At 35.3% G+C, this 13723-nt stretch overlaps 1 protein-coding gene across 2 annotated transcripts in view; it reads left to right on the top strand.

Moving 5' to 3' along the window:
- CDC14A (cell division cycle 14A) overlaps window positions 1-6620 on the top strand; it is a 187645-nt gene extending 181025 nt beyond the window's left edge. For both annotated transcript variants that reach the window (XM_037826540.1, XM_037826539.1), the window contains one exon: window positions 4637-6620. In XM_037826540.1, the coding sequence (XP_037682468.1) occupies window positions 4637-4666 (30 nt within the window). In that variant the 3' untranslated portion in view covers window positions 4667-6620. The remainder of the gene's footprint in view (window positions 1-4636) is intronic.
- The last annotated feature ends 7103 nt before the right edge of the window (window positions 6621-13723 follow it).

The following is a 13723-nucleotide window of genomic DNA, read 5'->3' as shown; positions in this document are numbered from 1 at the left end:
ATTTTAAAAAAACTACATTTTCTCAGGTGCTTTTTGTCTCCATAGTTAGAACTCAACCCCGGGGGTAATTAGTGAACTAATCCTTTGCTCTTATTGTTTATTTTTGCTTTCTTTAAGGACTTGGGGAAATGTAGAAAGGAAAAACTCAGCATGGAAAAAGTCTGGATTTTGAGCTAGTAGGACGCTAATAATATTCTTGGCCATTGGATTCTTTGGTCCAAGTTATTTGAACATTAAGACATTGGTTTATTCAGTTCCTGACAAAGACGTTAGTCTTCCATTTTTCTTTACAACTTGCTATTTTTGATAGATAAGCCAATTTTTATTTTTATTTATTAACCTTTTGTACAGTATTTATATCTATGATTATTACATATTTTTTCTACCATGATTAAGTAACTGGGCTGTTTTAAAAAGAAACACCTCCAGAGTAGCTAAATTTTTAAAGTCACTACCCACATCTGCCATAGCAGATTAGTAGCAAATTTCCAGAACAGAACAAACTGTCTTGATAGTCTTACCTAACACTTTGTTTTATGTCAAATCTAACTGCTTTTGGGGAACAAGAGTCTTGATGGAAGCTTACATTTTGACATACAAATTCTGGGGGCTAGAAATATAAGGTAACTTTATCCTTATTTCCAGGTTGAATATTGCTGTATTATTACTTTTGTGGTATTCATATAATAGTACCATATATTCATTATGAATTTGATCTAGCCTTAACACTACAACGTATTGAAGTTACCGGCCAAGTAAACCTGCATATTCTAGTTGAGAGATTAAAAACTGCTGGTTATGTATGCAAGTGCTACCTTCTAAAATAAATATTCATATCCCAGGTTTCACTTCCTTCATAACCACCCCCATTGTCATTGCAGTCATTGTTTGTGTAATTCAGATGTATTCAGTATTAATTCCTTACGTTAACATGGACCAAAACCCTTGGCCAAGCAGAGTTAAGACTTAAATTACCAGAATACTTAATCATGAGTGTTCTTATAAACAAAATTTCTTTTTAATTTAGAGAATTCCAGGAATTTTTTTTATTCAGTCCTGTTGAAAATCCTTTCTAAAGTGTATTATCCTCCTTTACAGTAATAAATAATACATTCTTATTAAAATTAATGTTTGTCCAACTCAGTATCATACCCTATCTTGGTTTGCATTTGGGTAATAGAGAATATTGGATTGAAAAGTAGTGATCACAGGACAAATCTTTGAATTTGTTTTGAGGCATAATATGCTATGTTGGCCAAGAGTTTGGGCCTTAGAGCCAGACCTCTGGGGTTCAAATCTCAGCTCTACCACTCTTTATTTATGTGATCTTGGGCAAGTTACTTTACCTCTTTGTGCCTTGATTTCTTCATCTGTAAAACAGGTTGTCTGGAACATTTAATGAGTTAATATATTAGGATGTTTAGAACTGTGACTGGATATAGAAAAGTGCTCTATAAATATCTTTTCTCATCAACCTGCCAAGTAATATATCTAATTTATTAAGAATTCCAGATAGTTGTATATTAATCTCTATTTTTGAATAGTCATATCAAAGCCAGCAATAATTATATTGTTGTTTAGTGCAAAATACATTTTCATTTTTACTATAAAAATAATAAATGCTAATAACTGGCTGTTGTCTTTGCTGGGATATTAGTAACTTTAGGATATGCAGACATTTGGAAAACAGCTTATATAGTTGGTAGTCCTACTTAAAACTGGAAAAGAACCATGAAGTTATGCTTTGTTATGATGTGATTTAGGTGAAACCAGGGACTAAGGTGGCTTATTTATATATTTTCTATGCTAAGATTTCAAGTGGAGAGGACTGACGTTTTGTTTCTAGGTTTCCTCAACTGTGGCCAATCACAAATGAACTGCAGAGATCCTCCACAAAGCCTCATTGTGTAAGCGTGTGGTGCCTTAAATCAAATTGTTACAGGCATCCCACGCTATTGTTCCCCAGTGAAAAGGCCTTGAGATGTTAGTTATTTGATTTTTAGAAGTGAGTCTCACAGACTAACAATTCCCTCACTTCTCTTCAATTCACTTTCATTGTGAGTTTTGTTTTAGATTGAAAATGAAAAGAAGTTAATTTGTTATAAAATGCTGGTATCAGAATAACTTGGTAAACGCTTTTTTACTGTTCTTTTATTTCCTTGTTTCTTTCTCTTCACATATAAAGAAACCATGGAATGTATTTTGTTTCAAGAACTTTGCTATCATATTTACCCCCCAGTGCCTAATGTATGTATAATTGATGCACAGGTTGTTGAGTGAATTAACCAGCATGACAGAAGGCCCATTCTTCAGCTAAATCATGTCTTCACTTGTTTTCAGAGGGCTGTTAGACAATATATGAGTGAATTGGGTGAGAAAAAAAGGAAATAGTAGGAATTATGGTGAACCGTGTCTGAAGGCTGGATAAGCCACAGTTTGTGACCTCTCTCTGTGAAAGGAAAGCATCTGCCTGAAGAATATGAATATTTACTGCATATGAATGATAGAAATCCTTAAAGTTATTCTAAACTATCTCTGTTTTCCAGTTCAGCAGATACCATGATTCCGTAAAATAAATATAAACATATGCCCCCCCTACACCTCTCTCTCTCACACACTGCACACACACATTTACCCTCTATATGCCAATGCATATATAAATACTTTTTCATGGAAGAAAGCTAACAAAGATTACTTGCCTGGTGTCTATTTGCTCTATCTCTGTTTTTGAGAATCCATGGATTTTTAGGAGGAGGTGCTTGTAAAAACAGCTTTGTTCTGAATTCATAGGCAATCTCCTTGATTCCTATTAGTGATAACATGAACAACTTTTCTAATTGGAAGAAGAGCAAAAGTTAAGTATTCCCAAAAAAGCATTGGCTGATATATACAGCATGTGAGTGTGTCATTCTTACAGCTGTGCAGACTTCAACTGCTGTTACTTACCAGACTTAAGAAGAAATGGGGGGAAAAGCAGCTAGAAAAATGATAGTTCATTTTTATGTTCTAATTGCTACTAAGGTAACTGATGTCCCAGAAGTTAAATGTATATGGACTTTAAGATGCTCAACCGGTTTCACTGGACTTCTCGGGGTCTTTTCTTTTTTATTCCCTCTCTGGGTTCAAACATATTATATTATAGTGTTCTAATTCTTGATCATCAGACTCTTTGAAGCCACATTCTGTAGCAAGAAAGCCAACTTGCCAAGCCTTTTTGTCCTTCCTAACAGCTCTTGATATTTAACCTCTTTCTTGAAACTTGTGGCCCTGAGAACTCCCTCTAACCCATACCACCCCTTGCCTGATCCTTTGCTTTGAGTGCAATGTTGATTTTGCCTCATGTGTATTATTATTAAATGTTGACTTCTCTGTCTTTTCATTCTGTGTCTCTTTTGACAGTGTGGTCATTTCAGCTTTTAAGACCTTTGAGGTTGAGAACCAAAACTTTTTGATTCACTCTACTGGCAGGTGCTTACTTAGTAAATGGCTATTGATAGATATAAAATTAACTGGGATTTCGAGGCTCAACAAAGATAGTTTGAATCCCTTTGTAAGTTCTTGGTAAAACAGGTAGATCCTTTTCTACTGATACCTAGGCCGTCAACAAAATAGATTACCGTCAGAATTGATAAGAGCTATTATGAAAATGCTGCAAATCAATTTAGAAAATAATTATTGCATGGGAGAAAAGGGTATTTGGTAGAAAATCAAGTTAATTTTGTTGCTCTAAAGCATTTGATTAGAAAAATTTTGCAAAATTTTTTTTTAATTGTTTAGATTGACTTATGTTCCTCCTTTGTATCTAATACTGTTTGCTACTCAAAAAATAACTATTTGGCAAACTTGCTCTAGTTTTTTTTGTCTTTTCCTGTTTTATATCTATGTTGAGGCATTCTGATTACGTATCTCAATCATGTTCCTTTTATATTACACTGTCTAATACAGTGTAAGAGGAACTTGCATTGTTAACTTTTCTTGAAAATTGCCCATTGTTTAGTAAGTTAGGAATGCTCTTCTACATAAATGCTTTCAAGTCTTAAGATCACATTTCAAAGCTGGTAGTGCTGTGTGTCCCCCTTAATGGACAGGATATAAAAGGTATTTATTAAATTCAAACATTCTCAAGGAATTTGTTTATTCTGCTTCATTAGAAGCATTAACATGTTGTTGATAGGTATTGAATTTTAAAAAACAATGTATGTCTTAAAGAAAGTATGTTCTAATAATCTTCAATTTAGTTAAATATTTAATATTTTTGATTATTGTATTACTCTTGTATTATTGATTAATAATTTTGATTATTGATTATTATAGTATTCTTGCATAAAAACTGAGAAATGTGTTTAATGCTATCTCCTAATTTTCAATTAATATTTAATTTTTAATCACCATTGATAAATTGGTAAACCTTTTAAAATATAAAGTTTTCTTACAATTACTTTACATAATTGAATATCTCATTCTTACTTAACAAATGCTTTGTTTCCTCTATCTTGTTCTATGTTTTTCCTTATTTCATGTATTTTTAATATAATAGACCCAATCTGCCTTGTGTTGAAAGAAGAAGCTGTGTGGTTTACTGGAAGTTTTATACGTTATAGAATTTAACCTTGCTTTATGTCTCTCCTCTGCACAGTCCCTTCAGTCTGAATATGTTCATTACTAAGGCCTTGCCACTCCGATGAATCCTGTTCCACTTTTAGAAACAATTTCTTCATCTGGACGAGCAATGTAGAGGGAAAGCAACTGCTTGCTGAGAGGAAATCTCTGCCTTCTTACCTTAAATTAAAGAAAGCATTAAGATAAGACCTTCAAAGAGACTTGAAACCCGAAAACTCTGGTTAATGACTACTATAAATGCACTGAAACTATGTTTATGGAGATGTCAACAATTTTTAAGACAGTTTTAATGTTGAATTTGGTATTTTGAAAGGTTATTTTTAATGTACTTCAGTAATACATTTGTTATTACATTTACTTGTACAGTGTTACATTATGTATGTATTGTCAACTTTAAAAGACTATTTTGATAACTTTATAAATATATAAAATTATGTACAAACTAGACTATATATTTTGATTTTAGATTTACCTGCTGTTTGCTACCAAAAATTTTGTATTTTGAATTTGTTTAGGATGGTTTTGTCTATGATGAATAAATAATTCCACCTTATTAAGAAAAATAAGGGAGGAAGTGTTAGAAAATGATTTTTATGCTCCCACTATGATTATGGCAGATCAGTTCATTCTTTTAGGAAGTCAGTCTGATTTGATGTAATGAGTTATCCAAGCTTACCTCTAGCAAGAATATACTTGTTTGATATGGTTTATTTAGACCATTCCTTTTCCCTTTGTTTTTGTTGCTGAGCCATTTAAATTAGTTTTGCATCCTTGGGTACAAAAATGTTTAACGTCTAATTGAAGATCAGAATTCACCTAATGTTCTTCCTGAATGTCTGTGTTTTCTCTGAAGTGACAGCATTCCAAATGCTTTTTGTTTCTGCTTCTCAAAAGATTTCTTCACCCAATTATAATATTCTGCTTTTGGTACGAAGTTGTTGCCTGTAATCACGTGGTCTGATACAGGTTTAAATCAATGAAGAGAAAAAGCAGAAAAAGATGCTGCTAAGTAGCTCTCTAAAGGAGATATTTTTTTTAACAGAGTACAAAGCCCTGACATATACATTAGCATGTTAGATTGAAAGGACCCTTTGTAGGTACTCACAGCCCTTTCATTTGAGTGTAATCTTACATTTTATCTCTGGAACCCTATAGACTTAATTTCTATGGGGAGTTGGAGAGCCTTAGATCCTGGTTCTCTTCCAGGCTGCTTAAGAATGGACTACACAGAGACACTGAAAATTGCTAGTTAAATGGATTCATCTGAAGTGCTTTGTTTCCAACCACAGAATTATTTATAATGTATTAGGAAGGGGGTACCTTGCGACTATTATATATGCTTCAGCAAAACCTCTTGTTTATGTTTTACATTTTTAAAAAGGCATTTGAATGAATTTTTAACTCAGGTTCATTAACTTAACCTTCAGTAACTGCAGTACCAAATAATTGCACTAAACTGATAAAAAAAATGAATTGTATGTTTTAAGAATCAAAAAATAAGTGGAGTTAAAATGTATACCTTTTCTAAAGCTGAAAAGTAAAATATTTTATTATGAGTTATTGTAAAAAAAAGATTTGTTAATTATATAGGAAGGAAGGTGGTAGTATTTTTAACAAATTCTCAGTGAAAATGAACTGAGATGACAATTGAGAAGGGGGGGAAAGGGAAACATTGACTTTTAGTTCTGTGAACACTAATTTGTGCGCAGCTATTAGAATGACTGTAAAATTGACTACATAAATTCTCCGTAATTGTGTATATATATGTCACATGTATCTACATGTGTATATCTTAAAATTTATTTATACACATGCACATACATAGACATACCAAGTATATGTATATAGTATAGAAAGTATATAGCAAAGTAATTCTCCAATGATAAAAATTGTTTGACATTTATTTTGTTATGAATAGTTTACCTTCCAAAGATATTTTGTTCTATTTTAAAGTGTAGAAGAATACACTGCTAATAAATAATAAAAGTTTTATGCAATTTACATATCCTCTGGCTTTTAAAACTTGGGTTTTGAGTTATCAATGTATTGAAGTCTCCTTATAATTCTTTTTGAATCCAAATCTGATTGATACCTTTCTAGTTTCTCAAGATGTCTGTTCTGGAGATTCAGTTTTATTTTTAAACTCTCTGGTTGTGGCATTACCTTAAATATAATACATATATTAAATGTGTATATATTAATACATACATTAATATATAAAAATACATATATTAATACATATATATATTAAATATAAATTATAACACAGAAATCTTATAGTTTGAATATCATGAAAGTCAGGTAATCTCAGGCTCTCCCTCTTTTTGTCTTTCTATAATTGCGTTTTCCATTAAAAAATCACTAGTCCAGATCAGTGTTTTGGGTCTTGCTTGGTCATATATGACTACTATATAATATACTGGTCATCAGTTCCTTTTGATAAAGAATGGCCATTTTGCTTAAAGAAGAAATTATAGAAATAACTCAGATGGAACAAACCTCACACCTATGAGATCTATGCCCTGAAGAACCAACTTGGGAAAAAGAAACTGCACTATTTATTGATACTTTATATATTAAACTGGATCTCTTTGCCTTGTGATTTCTTGAACTTTTTCCTTTTTAACTTTCAGAAGACAAAGGAAAGGTTGTGGGTGGGAAGAAGTTGGTTTAAATCAAGGACGATGGAGAAGGACATAGCTATAAAACACATTTGAAGTTGGAAATCTACCAATTAACTATTCTACAACACTGCATGAAACAGATACCCAGGTTGTCATGGGACCACATGTTAGAGAAGGTGATTTCTTCTGAATCCCTGCCCATTATATATTCAGCTATGATTCAAATACAGAGGAACATGAATTTACCAATTACAGGTTCACACAAATGTGTTTTCAAAATTGTTCTCACTTATCTGCTTTCTTTAGTGACAGGTATTAAACCATCAATATGTTAAAAGTTTCTACTTAAACCAATCATATTGGTGTATAAGCTGAACAGGACTCTGTGGTGTGCCCTTTCCCAAAGTTCCCTGATAAGGCAGAGTTGATGCCTGCAAAAGCCTTACAGTCTCTTTGCAATAGTCAGCACAGCAAGAATTTCATCATTACTCTCAAGAGAGTAACTGGGGCATATCTAAGTACAGCAGGATATCAAGTCTAGTATAAGATAAAATTCCTTTATTTACACATAGGTTGTATAGGAGTGGCACCCATGATGTACAAAGGGAAGAAGAAAATAATGGTATTAAGTTATTTTGAGCTGAATTGAAATGTTAATATATTCCCACCCAGTTCCTTCTCTATGGATTGAATTATGATAATCATAACAAAAAGGAAAAAATAGCTTTTCTAGAGAGTTTTAAACTTCTTTGGTAAGTGCAAGTAGAAATATACTGAAAAACTACTTTTAATGCAAATCTATTTGGAACTGGTTTTAAATGAATCAACACAAATTAGCTGACCTTGTCACTCACTGTGCTTTGTTTTAACTTGTGTACCACCAACATAGAGGTGAAGACATCACCAGTTGCTATTTCTCCTTTGGTGATCGAAACATTTCTGAGAAGTTGGACTATAAGTGAAGAATGGGGTGAGGTAGTAGTATAGAAATAATTCCAGCTGCAAATGTTTACACTAAAGCTTCAGATTTGGGGTTAATGATCTATCAAATGTATTTTGTTTATTTATGTTATGGCTTCTTCCAGAAGGATTTGAAGTGAGGCAACTGACACTGGAACTAAAAGCTGAGATAAATAGACCTTTCGGAGGTCACAGGCTGTCTGTCATCTCTTCCAAGGTTGGGCGAGTTTACACCACATGTGCATCTTGAGCAACTCCAGGACTCCTCATTGGGGTTTATTTTACTCAAGACTTTAAGAAGAGATTACATCCAAGTGAGATCTTATAGTGCCATTGTTGATCTTGACAACCAGATCCCCCAAAATAATTGTCAGGTGCATGAGAGTTCAAAAGACAAAGTAAAACCAGAGATCAGAATAGTATAATGATCATCTATACAACTCCCTATCCCTCTATCATTTATTTAGTATATAACTGGCCTATACTGACAGGTAATGGGGACTAAGCTTCAAACATATGAAAAAAACAAAAAATAAAAATAAAGTAAAACTATAACATACTCATTTTGCACTGGGAAGTTAAATAAAACTTGGAAAGACAGGCTCTTGTGGAGCCTGGCGTCCCAGAGACTTGAGATTAAATGTCAGTCCATCCTTGTCTTTGGAAAAGCAAAACAAAACAAAACAAAAGCAATGAGTAAAACCCTAGAGGAGACGGAGCCATTTTCTAAAATCTAGATTTTTTTTTAATTCACTTTTATTGAGATATATTCACATACCATGCAGTCATACAAAGCATACAATCAATTGTTCACAGTACCATTATATAGTTGTGCATTCATCACCAAAATTAATTTTTTAACATTTTCATTACCACACACACAAAAATAATTAAAAATTAAAGTGAAAAAGAACAATTAAAGTAAAAACACTGGGTGTGCTTTTTTGTTTTTTGCTTTTTTTTTTTGCCCCCGTTTTTCTACTCATCCATCCATACACTGGACAAAGGGGAGTGTGATCCACATGGCTTTTCCCCTCATAAGCTACATTTTTTTCACAATCGTCTTCAAGATTCAAGAGCTCTAGGTTGTAGTTTGATAGTTTCAGGTTTTTACTACTAGCTATTCCAATTCTTTAGAACTTTAAAAGGATTGTCTGTATTGTGCGTAAGAGTGCCCACCAGAGCGACCACTCAGCTCCTTTTGGAATCTCTCTGCCACTGAAACTTATTTTCATTTCATTTCACATCCCCCTTTTGGTCAAGAAGATGTTCTCCATCCCATGATGCCGAGTCTAGATTCTTCCCCGGGAGTCACATTCCATGTTGCCAGGGAGATTTACACCCCTGGGTGTCAGACCCCACGTGGTGGGGAGAGCAGTGATTTCACCTGCCAAATTGGCTTAGCTAGAGAGAGAGGGCCACATCTGAGCAACAGAGAGGCATTTGGGAGGAGACTTAGGCACAATTATAGGGAGGCCTAGCCTCTCCTTTGCAGCAACAGTCTTCCCAAGGGCAAGTCCCGTTGTAGAGGGCTCAGCCCATCCAACGACCAGTCCCCTATGTCTGTGAGCACATCAGCAACTGTCGAGGTGGGGCAGCCAAAAACCCCTGTAAAATCTAGATTTCTTGCAGGCAGAGAGACTTTTAATCCCATGCTGCCACATTCTAAGTGGAATACTATACTTCTGTTAGATCCCAGAAGAAGAAACTAACATGTAGAAGGAGTTTCTAACTCAGAGCCCCACAGCTTATCTCACAAGAAAACAGGTGCCGCATAAACTAAGGAATGAATGCTGTTCAAAGCTGTTCAAAGCTTTTCAAGGCCGTCCCAGTGGCCCCTCAAAGGCGGGTAAGGCAAGGTCAGATATGCCCATAAGATGAACAACCAAAAAGGCCTGCTCTCCCCAGCTACATAACGCAGCTGCTTTCCTAAAAAGAATATTGTCTCAGAACTCTACCAACCAATCAGCCCAAAACTAGATAGGCACTCACCCAATCGAGGCACAGAACATCACAGCAGACACCCTATCCAATGTGGGTCCCTTTTTTCATTAAAAAATGCTGCTCTGAGATAGAGGGCGGGAGCCATTATCTTTTTTCTTCTTTTCTGCTGCCTCCTACCTGCTTTCTTCCTCTAATAAATCTTAAACTTTATACTTAAACTTTGACTCGCTGCATTGTGTGGATTCTTGAAAGGCTCCAAACCTAACATATGGTGCCGAAACCTGGGACGGAGGTTTGACTGGGATTTAAGTTTCCTAGCCCCTCAGGGCAATGGGGCAGCCTCCCAGTTGACTCCATTCCCTAAACTACACAGATGTTCAGGTTTCCATGCATTCAGCGGCTCGAGTCCATCACCTCAGACCACCTTGACATGATGCCAGCTCACCCACACAGCTCTCAAATATCTACAACTAATTTGGCCCTAGGGAGGTAAGTGATGTCTTTCTGCCCAGATCCTCCCTCGAGAGTTTTGTTCGGTGTCCCGGGGACACCCCGGCCCACCTCCAGGTGGCGCCTCGGCTTGCTTTAACGCGACACCTGGCTTCAGAAGCCTAGGAAAATCTGAGCGCTCACTCAAAACTCTCTGACACTCCGGGAGCATCTTTCTCCATTGCAGCAGTCAAAGTAACCTGGGGGACGCCTTGGGCGAAAGACTGCACGCATTTCCTGACCCTCAATGACAAACTGGGGATGCCTGCTTTTTTGTTGCAGCAGTCATATGGATCTGGGCTGTTAGTCTCACTTGAACAATGTTTTGGGTGGCCCCTGCAAGCCCCTAGAGGAGCAGGGGGGCCATGCCCCTGCAAGCCCCTAAAGGAGCAGAGGGGGCCGTGGGTCTCCCACGGGCGATCTCCGTAAGCCTCTGATGAGCAAAATTCCCTAACAAACCTCAAGCGTTTCAAATTTTTTAAATAATCATGAGCAATATACAGTCACTTTTCAGTGGCTCCAAAACTGAATTTCCTCCTAAATCTTCTCCCCTCAGATGTTTAATCTGCAATCTTAGTAAACTTCAATTAAAAGGGGAAATAAAAAGCAAAAAAAAAAATCTCATCCACTTTGTAACACAATTTGGCCACAATATCCTTTAAAACAACAAAAAAAAAGTTGGCCAGAAAATGGCACTTTTGATTGGCAAATTCTCACTGAACTTAATTTTATTTGGCACAACGACTAGTAGTCTGTAGCTTCTAAACTTAAACTGTTCTGTCCTGGCTATCTTTATGCCACTCTGTCATCTTCTACCAAATTCTCCACCTTCACAAAAAAGCCTTCTAAGTCTTCCACTTTCCTTTCTACAAAAGTTAACCCTGAAAAGCCTTTAAACAGCTTCGGCTTCTTTAACCTTGCAAACCATCACCCTTGTAACTATATCCCCCTCCCAATTCCTCTCTAACCCCTTCCACTCCCCTTCCCTCACCCTTAACCCCTTCCCCTCCCTTCTCGTTCCGTCTCGGCCCCCCCACCTCACCCTGCCTGCGGGCAGTCTGTTTGCCATCCGCACGCCTCTCCCGTCATCTCCCACTTGGCCCTCCTCTCCTGAGCAGGGGGTTACAATGCAAGCCTGGAGCGTGTGCCTGGCACAACCAGAAAATAAATGAACAAGGCAAAAACTCCTCAAGTTACTGTTTCCTGCTGGTTTACTATTAACCCCTTCCTTTCCCAAACCTACCCCCATCCCTAACAACATTTAACCTCTAATTTACAAACACTAAATTTACATCCCAGTAAGCTGCTTCAGTATGTAAATAACCTCCTACTATGCAGCTCCCCTAAAATCTTACCTCAAAAATAATCACTCTCCTTAACTACCTCCAACAGAAAAAGTATAAAGTTTCCAAAAGTAAAAAACAATTTTCTAAGCCACAAGTCACTTACTTAGAAACTTCCCTCTCCCCTAACAAAAGGAAAACTTTTTTCTGTATTTCATAAAACATCAGGTAAGCCTAACTATTTAAAACCATGTTTTCAAATGCCCTAATCCATGTCTCCTGGGCTGTAGAGCTCCCCTCAGCTGTCCAGAAATTTTTCCTAGAGTACTAGGACTAGGAAGCACAGGTGGAAGCTCCAACCACAAACACCAAATGCATCTGAGTTAAGGTAGTGTGGCAATTGGGACTTTCCCTGTGCTGGGTAAGTGTGTAATTTTTTGTTTATTGTCTTCACTTTACTTTCTTTTGCTTCAATTAGTCTACTGTGTTCTAAGGCTAATTAAGTTAATCCAAAAGTCATCCATACAAACACAAATTTGTAGTTCTCCTTTTAAATTTTGTGCAGTTTGCACAATTTGCATTTGTGTAAAAAACCAGTTACATTTAAACAGCTCCTACTCCTATGTTTTGTCTTTATAATTTCTTTTGCTATTGCTTGGCTGTGGGAAACTCTTAAAATATGCCAACTATATCTTTCTTAAAAAAACTATTCTTAATAATTAGTCTAAATTTAGAAAGTATCATTAAAATTGTTAATAAGCTATAGCTGCAGCCAGCTGACCTTTATGTGTGGTATGGCTAGCTGTAGCAAACTGTCTCAAGAAAGACAAAGAAATCTGTAAGTTAAAAGAAAAGTTACAGTTAAAAAAAATATGTGAACTTCCACTTCTGCTTTAATATCAAAACTTCCAAAGCAATTAAATAAAAAAATAATAATGTAAATGTGCTAGCCTATCAGTTTTTAAAATTAAAAAGTCAAAAGACCTAGTCAAAAGGGTCCTTGCAAAAACCTAGAATTGCTAAAAAGACATCAAATGTAACTAATACAATTGAAAAAACAGCAAAAGTGCAAATTGTCAAACCAATGTCATAAAATAATATCTCTACTAAAGAATCTGATAAGAACTTTGACTCCCTCTTCTCTGTAAAGATCAAACAGCTAAGAAGTCTTGTTATTCTCATATGCCAATTAATGATTTGTGTTACGATGGTAAAAAAACAGTTATTCCTTCTAATATAAAAGCATATTTAATAAAATTTCAGCCTAAAATGCTAAAATACAATTTCTAAATAATAAAAAGTAAAAAGTCTTAATATAATAACTAGGACAAATAATTCATATCCTCCAAGTCCTATATTAAAAGCTTGTACTTCAACAAAAGCTAAACAGTTAAAAGCCGTAAATATTTTCAAAAAAAAAAGGCAAAAAGATTGTTTATTACTGTTTCAAAATGCACTAACTAAAATGTTTAAAAATATTCAGCATCATTCTAACAAGTTTGATTTTAGTGATAATAGCATGTTGTATAGAAGGTATAAAGAATGTTTTTCTAATTAAGGGAAAAAAGCAAGTAGCTTTGCCCTAAATGACTGATTGTTTAAGGATAGGAATGTGGGATAAAGCTTAGATGAATACAGAAAGTTGTCGAAGGTTTGTCCAGTGGAAAATTTATTTCTGTTGTCAAGGTTGAAAGATAGATACAGAAGGCTGTAAAAAGTTTGTGAAAACAATTATTTCTGTGGTCAAAGTTAAAAAATGGTAAAAACTAGTAATTACATTGCTTAAAAATAGAGCCTCACAAC

This window comes from Choloepus didactylus, chromosome 2 (genome assembly GCF_015220235.1).
Source record: "Choloepus didactylus isolate mChoDid1 chromosome 2, mChoDid1.pri, whole genome shotgun sequence".
In the NCBI taxonomy this organism is placed as follows: Eukaryota; Metazoa; Chordata; class Mammalia; order Pilosa; family Megalonychidae; genus Choloepus; species Choloepus didactylus.
The sequence above is the reverse complement of the archived record's forward strand: the minus strand, read 5'-3'. Positions and strand labels throughout refer to the sequence as shown.